This window comes from Manacus candei, unplaced genomic scaffold (genome assembly GCF_025592945.1).
Source record: "Manacus candei isolate 608988 ecotype Guabito, Panama unplaced genomic scaffold, ASM2559294v1 h1tg000056l, whole genome shotgun sequence".
Classification (NCBI taxonomy): Eukaryota; Metazoa; Chordata; class Aves; order Passeriformes; family Pipridae; genus Manacus; species Manacus candei.
The window spans coordinates 8377132-8390578 of NW_026138104.1; the positions used below are offsets into that span (position 1 = coordinate 8377132).

The 13447-nt window shown below is 38.6% G+C and overlaps 1 protein-coding gene across 11 annotated transcripts in view; it reads right to left on the reverse strand.

Moving 5' to 3' along the window:
- ABI1 (abl interactor 1) overlaps positions 1-13447 on the reverse strand; it is a 77354-nt gene that overhangs the window by 27652 nt on the left and 36255 nt on the right. For all 11 annotated transcript variants that reach the window (XM_051802429.1, XM_051802426.1, XM_051802435.1 and 8 more), the window contains exon 3: positions 719-895. In XM_051802429.1, coding sequence (XP_051658389.1) covers positions 719-895 — 177 coding nt within the window. The remainder of the gene's footprint in view (positions 1-718; positions 896-13447) is intronic.

The window sequence follows — 13447 nt, forward strand, 5'->3', positions numbered from 1 at the left end:
AGCACATCAAGCTTTAGAGGATACTGGGGCATCCAAAGGAAGATTATTGCAAACTGATTATACCTGGAAGGCCTGCTCTAGAGGGATACAAAGGTATATTATTACAAAAAGATGTCCAGGGAGCAAATGATGTTATACTAATTCATTTCAATTATGACCACTTCAAGGGAGGTAGACATAAATTTATGAAGGTTTTTATTTAGAGAAAAGGAAAACAAGGCTGTCCCAAAAGCATGGGAGTGAGACATCAAAAATCACTGAGATTTAAATGCAAACTAGCTGACCCCCTTTCTCCTGTCCACCCTCCAAAACACCCCACCCCCCAGCTAGTTTCCCCATAGGAAAGGACTTAATTTTTCTCAATAACTAAAGAAGTAAAGGGAGTAGCAGAGACAATTTAATCAAAAGGAGGAAGGAGCAATCCTAAAAGTCAGTCGTGGTTTTTTTTGACAAGTCATTAGCCTAAGATTATGAGCCATTATTTCCTGACAGTATGACTACCACTGACAGTCACAAGGTTATGGCAAACATTGCTCAAAAAACCCTCACTGTAAAACAATCCATTTTGTTATTGTAATGTTTGTGTGTGGGAGCATATCAAACCCATAATCCTTCCTATCATAAAGGAACTCATCATTTTAATATCAGTAGCATTCTGCCCTGACCCTATCTCCTGGTCTGTGTTACTTGGAGTCCTCAAGTATCCGGGTATTCTTACCTTTACGCCATGGCCAACATCATCCAGCACCGTGTAGTCTATAGGTTTTCGAATATACCTTACAGGACGTTCCATGTTCGCTGGTGCTATAATTTTGTGAGTTCTTGATGTGTTCTTATTGGTCGTCAAAATGCCTATCTCTCTGCGAGCGACCTTTTCTTTATGGATGTCCACAGTCTAGATTGAAAACAAGAAAGTATGGGTTTCTTTAGGCATTTGCTGGTTTTTTTATAGAGCTAGCTACATGTTTAGGCTTCACTGTTAGATGAAGAGTCTGAACTAAGTTAATGTGGCTGGAAGGATGCCAGTTTATTGATGAAATGAGTTAAATCTACACGAATGTTGTTAGAAAACTACACCTTAATGAAATAACCAATATTAATAATAAAATTACAATTATACATTACTGGTTTGACACTCTAAAGACACTATGCAGATACAGTCCTTGCAGATTAACCCTCAGTGTTCTTATGACTGGCACTAGTAATAAATTACTCTGACTCCACAGCTGGGAAACCAGGACAGACAAGCTAAGCAATTTGCCCACAGCCCAGAGGGGGACTAAGCTTGGGAAGTCTGTGCAGTAATTTCTTTCAGCAAAGCCATCAGTGCATGTCAGAGTAAGAGTCTGCACGGAGAAGGACTAATTTCAGCACTGAGGCTAGTTTCAATCATAGTGTTCATAGCAGCTTTACTAAAAAGAATAAAACAAAGCCTTAAAGATGCAAGTAAAGGAACATAAAATATGCTGGGTACCATAATTTTATTAGAAAAATACCTAAAGAGACAAAGAAAAGCCAGTCCAGCAGTCCATGAAAAATCAAGCTAAGCTTCACATAACAGACACTTTTCTACATGCAATATAACCACTGCTTAAACCCTAGCTGAAGAAGAACAAGTGCAAATCAAGCATCAGATGTCACAGGAACTCCCACCTCTAGAAAGCCTATTTCAAGCTTCAGGGATTGAATTTACTGGTTTAAGTACCTACTAGAACTTCAGAATCTCGTTGCAGGAGATGGTGTTTGACAAAAACCACCAGTTGGAGCAAAACCTATCAAGTCACCACTTTTTCCACTAAAGAAACTAATTCTTAGTCTGTAAGCATCAATTCCTCCTAGAGAGACTGTCATAGGAGAAAAAAAAAAGAGTGAAGGTTCAGAAGGAAGGAAAAATCCTTGTCCATCAGTATTCGTTTAGGTATGTCTCTAGAAATAGTCTTATCTAAAATGAATGTTGTGATGTGCAAAGTTTTGTTTAGTGAAGCAGAGTCAAAGATGAAGCACAGAATTAGTTTTCACTCTACTTCTGTATGAGGTAAGATGAAAAAAAACAAGGTCAGTATCCAGGAAATGACCATTTCTAGGAAAGCCAGCATTCAGTGTTCACTGTGAAATGTCTTCAGCAGAACTGCTTTTTTCAGTAACTGGTACACATGCTCAAGTAATCTTAAATTCTCCTGACTACAGAAAGACATAAACCCCTCCTTAATAGGTTTGTTAGATACCATTGCAGATTATAAGTGGGAACACAAGTGGAGAAGCACCTAAAGCAGGAATACCAAGCAAGCTTGTTTTTACAGCTTAGAGCTAAATAACAGACTACTTGTAACATTGCAAAAGGTTCTTTTACTTTGGAAGCACAGAGAATCTTAACAGAAGTAAGAGTTGTGATTTTCCAGAGCAACGCAGGACATTAAAAATGTATGTCTGCATTAGCTTACTTGAAATAAATTAATTAAATATTCCAATAAAACTTTAGAGAAAGCTTTATTGTTCTAAATGCTCATGCTCTGAAGAATCCCCAAGTCAGGAATTTAAAAAATACCTTTTCAAGAGACAATCCTATATATCAAGAATTTACCACATCAGTATCAGATATCACCCACTGCAGCCACATTTGCTCTCATGGCCAATTTCACAGATGATAGCATGAGGACTAAAGAATAAGACTACTCATTTTTTCAAATCCAGCTATTATTTGTTCTTTTCCTTTTAGAGAGTAAAACATACATGTTAGTTCTGCCTTTAGTTTGTTTCTTGATCTTGCTGAAAAGGATTATGAGTGTTGTGCCACATGTTCTTGGATCATCTCTCTTCCAATTTCTCCACACAACCCGAGCCTTTCTGTTCAATAACAGCAGTTCTCAAACTACCTTTTAAAACTCTTCAATAAATAAGCAACTCTTCATATTTTCTAATACATGAGCACTGCATAGGTGAGAAAAAGAACCAACCTTAGAGCCAATGAACAACATAGCAATATAGGAGGCTGAGAACACCAATCTGAGAAACACTCTACAATGTTTCAAAATCGGATATTTTAAAATACTATGTCCCTTGAAATAAATCATGCTTCTACTTCATTCTCACAAAACAAATCTGTTATTACCAATAAATTCATTTTTTGTTCAGTGGATGGACAAAAATGCATCTTTATACTAAGCATTCTCTTAACGTTCATAGCAAAAGAAAAGAGAAATGAAACAAAACAAAGCCCTTCACAGTACAAAAAGATGCATCTTCTCCTAGCAGGTAGTCCACAAAGTCTGATTTTTCCTCCCTAAAACAATGAAAATTCCATAAGTTACTGCAGCAGAGGGTAAGAAATTCCAGGAAAAGATGCTGTACCATATCTGTTTTGGAAACTAAAGTAATACTGCAACACGTTGTTAATGGAAAAAACTCTTAGAACAAGAAAAGAGCATATATTAATTTTATTAGACAGCTTATCCAAAATGAAGTAGTGATCTGTAAAGCCTTTGCATGGATTTCAGTAAGGTAAACAAAGCAAAGAGGAGACTGACTGTATCAGAGAGCAAAGAGGAGGCTGTATCATAGCACAGGGCCAGCAACGGGGCACATATGGAAGCCCTGAACAGCATTCAGGCATGTCTGTGCAAGAGACTAATTTGCTGTTCAAAGCAAACGAGACTGCAACTCCCACCACATCTGGTGCACCGGAAAAGCATGGCGGGATTTTACCCCTATGCAAAGAAAAGGCTCACAGCATATGCTTTGCCCAGAGCAATAGGCTGCCCATCAGAGCTACTAGACAGCATCTTACTTCAAGAAATTACTTTTTTTTTTTAGATCTGCATATTAGTAACTCTGATGTGAACATTATGCAAAACAAAGCACGCAACAATTGCTCATTTTTCTATTTTTATTTGTATCTATTTGCTTGACATTCGTGTGGAAGTTTATTCTTTAGTCATAGGCAATGTTTTTCACTTCCAAAAGAGGAAATACTCGACACACAAACAATTTTTAGTAGGACAGCATAGTTATCCAGCCAGATGAGTTAATGTGCAAGAGACACATGCCACACATACCAGGTAACAGCCAAAACAGACAATTCTCAAAAAACTCTGGTCACATTTGACATCTGTAGCTATGAGTAAGTGTTTGTTCTGATATGGTAACAAGACAGCTAAACAGTAGGTGGTTTGTGATTTCATGCACAAAACCTACTTCTAAACATCAAAGACAGTGGAGCAAAGTATGGCAAGCTGGCTTGGGTTAACATAGGTTAATAAGCATTAGCAAAGAGTCAGACCAGCTTCACGTATGTTTGGCCTGGGCTGAAACATAAATATGTATCATAACTTAAAATCAGAGGTATTGGGATGGGATTCTCACTCCTAGACAACATAATCCAGTGACAAAAAGTCCAGCATTATATTGATTTGGAGAAGAGGGAAAAGCACAACATGTTTCCTTTGGGAAGCAAAATTTAACTTAACCCCCTTTGCCATTATAACTGGGTGCTAGGGACTATGCCAGCTAATCCAGAAGCAAAATTAAGCTTGGAGGTTGAAGGAACTGTTAATTATTAGCTGCCTCCACTATCTTTCTTCTTCAAGTCATATGAAAAACCCAGTTGAACAACACGATGTAGAGTTAAATTTTAACTGTTTGCTTCCTCAGAAGTAGCATCAAGGCCAAGTGGAGCACAGCAATGATACAGCAAATAGTCATTCTTTTATTATTCTGTGCTGTAGATAGCACTCTATCCATGTGCTAGAGTGTGCAAGCCCAGAACAAACAATTTACAAGAAAGAGAGAATGCAGTACATCTGGTCAAGCTAATTTGAGGATATCTTTAATATTTTAATACAGCTCACACATCTAGGGATATGGGGAGGAGGCAGGGGAAGGGAAAAAGAAAACCAATTCAAGCTTCTACAACCTTTTTTAATCCTGAACCACTGCAACTCAAATTTATGAGCCAGATACTCACACAGCCACCACTTCTCTCACCAAATGGATGCACAGCTGGTAAAGAACAGGGAATAAAAGAAAAAGAATAATCTCTACCAAATCAATTCCACTAACAAGGTACTGCCAACCTCATGCTGTCCTGAAGGACGGGATAACTCATTACACTAATACCACAAATTTACACCAGGCAAATACCCTTTAGATTTGTACTCCAGAACTGTTGTGCAGGAAAACTCCAAGTTTCCTACTCTGCTCCTCCCCAGTTCCTCACAAATGAAGCTGTAACAGCACACACACCGACCTGTGTGGTGGAGCTGGAAAAAGCTGCCAGGCTTTTGGGAAGTGTGGAGTAATGGTTAGGGGAGAGAACAACTCCCCAGTCCTTAACAGTGAAAGTGGTGGCTACCAGGTAAAAGGAGTGGACAAACAAAACTCCCCAAAAGAGAGACTAAGATACAGTGTAGAAAGTTACAAATTAACCAAACTACCAAAAAAAAAAAACCCACTTAGGAAACACTCCCCCTTCCCACCCCCAAAAGCCCCAAAACTCAAATCACCACATGAGTTTGAGGAAGAGCACAAAGTCACTTCAAGGACATTTCCTTCATTTAAAAAAAACTAACATCCAAACACATAAGAGAAAAAAAATCCTAAAATTACACCACCATTTTTACTGACAGCTTTTCAGGCCATTTCATGCAATGGTTTTAAGAACTTTTATTTTCACATCATGGACGGCCTTAAAACAAATGTCCTGTGCTGCACACTGCTACAAGCCAGTAACTTTTCAATTCGTCCCTAAGCCACTCAGACAAAAAGAAATGTAGGCTCAAAATCTACAGGCTTCCTTAAGCTGCTACTTTCTCTAAAGTGAGGAGACAAGGAAGGCCAGGTAGCTTTACTGGCAGCAGTTTTCTGTAATTTTGACATTGTATCCCTTTCTTGATTTTTCAGTTCCTGTTGAATATAGAGTTGGGTCTGCTACTAACCTATTTCAAGTAAGTAAAGCCCTGGTTACAGGGTAATCAGTGTTATATACACATCTAAATGTTAACAGTATATTAGAATTACTTTATACAAACAAAACCACAGACTTATAAAAGAATGACATTAAAAAAAGAGCCCTAAAACCTCTAATCAAAAATAAGCCAATTGGAACAGTAGATTTGACATACCCCATCAGGCTGGCAATCCATCAAATATAGCATCTCACTTCAGCAAAAACTGTGCCTGATGTGACACAAAATACTGGGCAAAGACACAGGCTTCACAGTGAATCTTGTCAATAAAACTAGAATATGTGGGATAGACAGTGATGCAGAGAAAGTTTAGTGTCCAACCTCGACCTCTGGGACAACTGTCTGGATTCTAAGCTTACTACTTTACATTTGCATATGAAAAGTAAGTTCTGTTCTACTACCTGTAAAAATGAGCCGCAGCTTCAGATTAGGTGGTAATAGCAGTAAAATACATATAGTTGAATGCTAAACACATTCTAACACCAAAAATATTTTCTACAAGTTCATACACCCAGATTATAAATAGTAGTGTTAACCAAAGGAAAGATAATTTAAGAAACAAACACTAAGGTGCTTTCAGCATCCTTTAAATAAATAAAAATTACCCAAACCCTCAATCTTTGCAATCTGTTCCTAGACCCAGCTTTAATATTAACCCTCATTGTCATTCTCCAAAATTACAGATTTCGTTGTCTTGCTCTATAGTTCATATAATAAGCTTCCCTGAAATGAAAATAAACTGATGAGACTAAGAACATAAGCCTGTTTCTGTTTTAGAAATACAGATTTATTCCACTTCTACTTCCACAAAGAAATTGTATTTAATAAGACTCTAATAGACGAGTTATGGATAATAGAGTAATGGCATTGAAGAGACCCTGGACAAGGCACGCCGTAAAGGCCACTTGCAAGAAGTCAGTTTGACCTACAAAAAGAACAATAAAATCCCCAGCTTTAATGAGTTCAGACAGACAGCTAACTTATTCAGTGAGAGCACCATTTTATGCTGTTATTTTGTAAAGAAAATTCAACAGAAAACTCAGTATTATTCAGTACAGGAAGTGTCAACATATTTAAACTGCAAGAGGAATATTCTACAGAAAAGATCAGTTACAGGTATAAAGCACATCAGGCATAAAAAAAGCTCAAGTGAGTAGTTTGTGGGTTTATGACACATACAGTCACATACCTGCACAATTTTACAAAGTACACATTTCATTAACTCATGATTAAAGTGCTAGTAATTCAAGCATTTGACTTGATGACTAGTATATATATATATATATATATATATATATATATATAGTATGATCCCCACCAAGATACTGTTCGAGAAACTTAAGAATTTATCTATGGAACTAAAATAAATTATTTCCATCTGTTATCCAGGAGAGTCTGAGACTAAGCAAGCCTGGTCTCAAGGGGGACACAGAGAGCAGAGTGTCAGCACAACTGGCATTGGTCACCCTTGTTATCGCTATGCACGCACTCATTTAGTCCATGGGGATCTTCTCCCAAGTATGAGGCTGTACTGGCACTGGGAATTAGAACTGTCAATTCCATTGACTAGAAATTGTTTGAATACCCAAATTGTGACTGCACCAACTCAATTATAGACCAAAACTGGGCAGTTTGGTGAGCATTTTCTCTTCCCAGTTCTTCAGCACAGACATCTGGTTAAGTTAACCAACACCAGAGAAGCATATAAAAAACCTGAATGAAACATGACAGAAGTACTGCTCTGTTATTAGTAACTAGTGGGACCAATCCTGTCTCTAAGGCAGAAGACTTGATGCAACCTTTTATCATGTCCAGTTAGCCATCAACTGTGTGAAATTCAAGTCCCTAATTAGCTTTGAACATATCTTCATCTCAAGTTACCATACTAGAGGCTTTTTACTGGTTATCTTTCACTTTCACAACAAAAAGAGAAAAGGCCTTCCTTAGCACTACTTTCTTAGCATCTCCCCCTTCAAGAGATGAATTCAAGACATCTTTAGCAGCCCCTTGGACAGTCACCAGAGTCAAGTCTCCTGAAGTACTGTCAACTTATCAGTCAATCCACAGAAGAAAGTCAGTGCCAGCAACAAGTAAGTTAGTAGAGAAGAGAAACAGAGATGCTCTTTTCAGTTCCCCAAATTCTTTTCAGAATATAAGGATTTCAAGGCTTTATTATTTCACTTACACAATCCATCACTATGGTTAATAGTTGCCTGAACCCCACTGTCTAAATGTCATTTGAGAATCCTCAGAATATCCTGCCATGCCTTCTGAAGTTGCACCATGAAAGACAGGTCTCCTATCACCTCTGAAGCATTTAGACATCTGAGTTTCACCTTGTTTGTTTGCTCTGTATGTGGTGCTAGCAATGTAGGAGGCAACTGAAATAGATTTAAGAGCTGCAAATGCAGCAATGTTTTCTGGTAAATTTATAGATAGAAGTTTCTCACACATTCCCTCAGCATGCAGACAAGTGACAATAGTAGGACAGGCTCTCCAGAAAGCTTCATCTCCTGAAGTCCTGGTAAATCCAGGCCTCTTAAAGTAAAAGGCTAGAGGAGCCAGATAAGCCATGTCTCATAATCTGATATGTCACCTTCCTTTTCCTGCAGAGAGGGCTCACATTCAAGAGCTTTTACAGATTAACACAATGAACTAAGGCCATCAACACAGATATATACAGCAACTTTCACAGTCCATATTAAAATGTTCACCATCAGCAGAGTGGGGGAATGGCACTAGACAGATCAAAGGAAAAATAACAAAAGAAATATTAAGTCCTATTTCCAGAAGTAACTCATATGTAAATCTATTTAAAATATATTTATACACGAAATATATTTATATACATAAACTATATACATATATATAATCACAATGCTAACAATGCATCTTACAAATATCATCCATAATATCTGGGGAGGAAGGTTTATAAAGTGTTGGTTGTGGCCTTTATTTTGACATTTATCACTGTATTTCTTAATTATTTCTGAGCACAGATTATATGTCAGTTTAATCCTATGTAGCTAGCCCCTGACATAAGAACTAAAACCTTTTCCTTTATATACACTAGCAGATTTTGTCTGATTCTCCAAGCAATTGACACCAGCATAAAGCAGACAAGATTTCAGCAAGGTTAAGATCTTTTATACCTTCATACATATATTTTTTCTGGGATATCAGGACAGTTGTGGGGGGGAAATGGTCAGGGAGGGAAGCATACCATAGATATCTCATTTATTCAGGACAGTTTGCTTTCTGCATGGTTTTAGAATTCAGAAGCACTGAATGTAAAACAATAATGCACATAGTTCCATAGCATGTTTCTTAAACCACACTGATTTCAAGACATACTTTAAAAAAAAATTGATTCCTGAGTGACAGAACATATGCTTGCAAGTGTTTAAAAAAAAAGCCTCATTAAAATCAAGAAGCTGAAAACAAAAGCCAGAGAAACAGGCTTAAAGATTATTGGGCATAGACAGATAGCCTCAGCTTTAGCCTTTCTTCCAAAAGGAAGACTAGGATTCACCAAGAAGTGGACCCCAACTGGACCCCAATTTCCAAAACACAACCTGTGGAGTGGCACATACACCTACACAATAGCAATGAAAAGGAAAAAGAGAGGCCTGTTTAGCTAAAGGATTATTTACATAGACGCTTTTCAGAGTACCCTATTGGCAAATCTAGTCATACATTCTGTTCTGCTGGGGAAACTGAGCAGAAAGGGGATGCGGGGCAAGGACAGAGCAGAGGGGCCGGGAGAGGGTACATGACATTCTAGGACAAGAATCAGAGCAAAGAAACCAGGCCACTTGTCCAAGAGCCAGACTTGAGTTCATGCCTGATTTTTCTTTCCTGGTGCCAAGTGCAAATAGGACTGCTACGGAGGACACATTCATCCTTCAGACAGGACAGAAGGAAAGAAGCTTCTCATGTTATTCTCACTTATTCTCTTCAGAGCACGGTCACGGAAGATGCTGAGAACATAAAATGAGGTAGTTGACAGAAAATAGTAGGTCTCACCTGTAAAATGCCACCTCAGAGAATAAGGGTCTATAAATGAGAAATATCTGTGGAGAGACACAAGAGTGTCTCATCATACCTTCAACCCCTGCTCCCCACATTCCCCAACTGAAAGGAATATGATGCCAACACAGAGCATAAGGAGGGGAGGTCTGCAGGAGTGTCTTTGGGAACAGGGAGAGGGATGTGGGAAGTAAGACTGGCAGATGGTAACTGAAGACAAATGGAGTTTAAGTCCTACAGAGGAAGAGATTTTTAGCAGCTGTACAGAGGCCTGCATTACAGAAAGAAAAAAAATAAAGACAACAGTCCTCCCTCCTCCCTGTTGCATTGGAGAAATGCCAGAAGCATTTTGCTAAAGTTCACATAAGCATGGGGGAAATGGAACTTCAAACATCTGGAGTATGGAGGTCAGACAGCGCTGCAGAAGCAGCTGGCCCTGCACGCAGGAGGCAGCTGTCTGCCAGGACATCAGTCGAGTGAAGGGAAGAGGTGGGATGGGTCTGTGGCTAGAAGCAAGAGCCTGGAAAACAGCAGATTGAAGTTCTATTCCTGGCTCTGCCAGACTTCCTGTGCTACGCCAAGCAAGTAGCTTTGCTGCTTGGGCCAGCTTCTTGGAGCTGTGCACCTGCAGCAGCACTGAGAATAGACACAGACAGAGTGTAGGTGGGCACAGGTACAGGCACTGCTGCCACAGCTGCCTGCTCTGACCACAGCGAAACAGAGAAAGTTACCCCAGATTTCTCTGCAAAACACCTTCCATCTGTGCTTTTAATTGCTAATGAAAATGCACAAGTGAGTTATGGGTCACACTTCCTGTGCTTTGGCAAACTCTACTTGAAGATTTTAACCATTTGAGCAAACCAAACAGACACATGGTGCAGTTTGGTTTGTGCATTATGAATATTATTCTTTTAAAAAAAAAAAAAAGACCTCTAATGATCTCTGATATATGTTCATGCGGAGCACAACAAATTTTTGTATTCTAGATAACTTTTTATTTATTTCAAATTTAACTGCTAGTTCAACACTTTCTTCAAGAGGTTGAGTACAATACACAGGCAGAAAAAAAAAAGCATCATTAATGCAGATCTTTGTGGGAAGACACAGAGAAGGGGAGATGGGGAGATTATTTGCATTTATCTCTACCTGCCTTCTAAAATCTATGGCTTTTGAGCATCACATGTTGGGAGTAGAGAGAGAGAAAAGTAGCTTTCATGGTGCTATTCCCTGTTCTGAACACAAAATCCCTGATCACTCCAGAATATGCTTTCCAGTATTTGCAGGAGATTCAGCTGTGGCTGAACCCCACCCCCCACCACTTCATAACCACTGCATGACAGGAAATACAGACCCAGCTCTACACAGATCAAAACCATAGCATATGGCAAATTAACAACTGGTAACCATCTACTTGAGTTTCACACTGTACAACAAACACTTCTTTGAAAGTCAGTTCTCTTACTCAGTCCTCCCTCCGACCCACCATCTCCCCTTCACCAAGGCAGGGTTCCAATAAGAGAACCAACAAGATACATCCCCTCTCCTCTACTGTTCTACACAGGGAACCAATCAGACACTTCAGTGATTAACTAACACCAGTTGCTAATTAAAACCAGTCTTTAAAGTAGAAGACACTTCAAAAGAGAAGTGTTTCAACTGTACAATCCTACTGATACATTTTTGACAAAACAACATTTGGGATGTGCAGTCATAACGTGTTATGTTTGTATTCAGTCTTAAAAAGCAGATAAATGCTTTTGATTATGTGAAGTCAAAATCCGAACTGCATCCGGGAGTGTATTTCAGTACATGAAATTAGATTTTAGTAACCTTTTTTTTAATGGGTATTCCTGAAGATATGCATACATGGGGAGGCTCCTTTAAAAAAAAAAAAAAGAAGCAGCAAAATATGCTTATGCACGCTCCCACATAAGAGTTGCAGCATTTTAAAGTGCTTGAGTGAGTCCCTCTTTTCCTTACGGGAAGCAATGCACTTGTCTAGAATTAAACAAAACATACAAACCTAAATATATTTTTGACTGAAGGAAAGCACACGGACAGAAAGGAAAAAATGAAAACGGCTTCTTCAGTAGTTTGGACTCACTAAAGAACCACCATGGGAGTAGAACAAAATTGTATGTCAAACGAAAAGCATTTTGTGTGCCAAAAAAAGCAATGTCGTAGGAGATGAACATGTGCAATTGCAAAGAGCACTGCAGGTGGCTGAAAAGGAAACCATCTAAAAAAAGCTTATAAAAAAATAAACTCAACAGAACAAGTTGGAATTTTCTGAAAGTTTGTCTAAGGTAAGGAGCTGTAACAATGACAAGTCAGGATGCTCATGTCTGAACAAAAAACAGCCCAAAGCCAAATCCCTCACATTCAGTTGTAACTTGGCAAGTCAAACTGGGGAGGGGATGAGACAGAACCTATACCAAGAGAAAGTGAGGTAATATTGCCTTAGCTGTAATTTATCACCTCTTTAGTGTCTTATTTTATCATCTCTAATAGCAAAATAAAATACTTTCCAATAATAAAGTTTATGTTAAATGGATTATTCTCATTTGTCACGTGCATTTGCTTGAATGTTTTCTGCATTAATTTTCACATACTTTTCTTAAAACAAAAAAAAAATGCCAACCACCAAACAACCAAAACCAACAAAACTCACTTATTACACAAAAATGCCTCTCCCAGGCACCCCACTTCTCCATGTGAATCCAGGGCCTAGGAGGTGTCTAAGATTGACAGTCCTAGGACAGACCACTTCCCTAAGACATAAAGCAGAGACAACATATGTTGGAATGATACTGGGTATCTTCTAACCACCTACCGACATAGTTATGATTACAAATCAACCAGGGCACAATGTTATTTCTATACCTCTTTGACCATATGCCATCTGATGGCAGTGATATAAGCTAGTGGGAGATGTGCTAGTTTTCAGCTGGGTCAGCACTGCACCAAGGGTAACTCGTAGGTATTCATTAAACAGACATCACATGGCTGAAGGCTATACTATCTACACCACAAAACATCTTGGCTTAGTGCCACAAACACAGCTTACCATACATCAAACATCTTTTTATCTTCTTTTGTTTCCTAAATGTTCAAAGGCTGAAGATTGCAGCTTGTTCAGAAGAGAATTACTAAAGTTCCAGATTTTTTCAAGATTTTTTACAGAAACGTAAGCAAGCCTCTATGGCAAACAACACTATGAGGTGCTACTCCAGTGGAAGGATACCCAGCAATGGTAATTTTTTTCCTCTTGTCCCCATTGCAAGAGTCTCATTCTCACTCCCCACTGCAAGATGAGACTCACTGCCTGTGAGTCTTATTGGTAAAATAAGGTGGCAGGAACAGATTCAGCCACTACAGATTCCACTTACAAGTTTTCAGTATGCTTATTCCACTTTATAGTTAACTTAGTATCTATACTACTACCTTCAGCATATTAT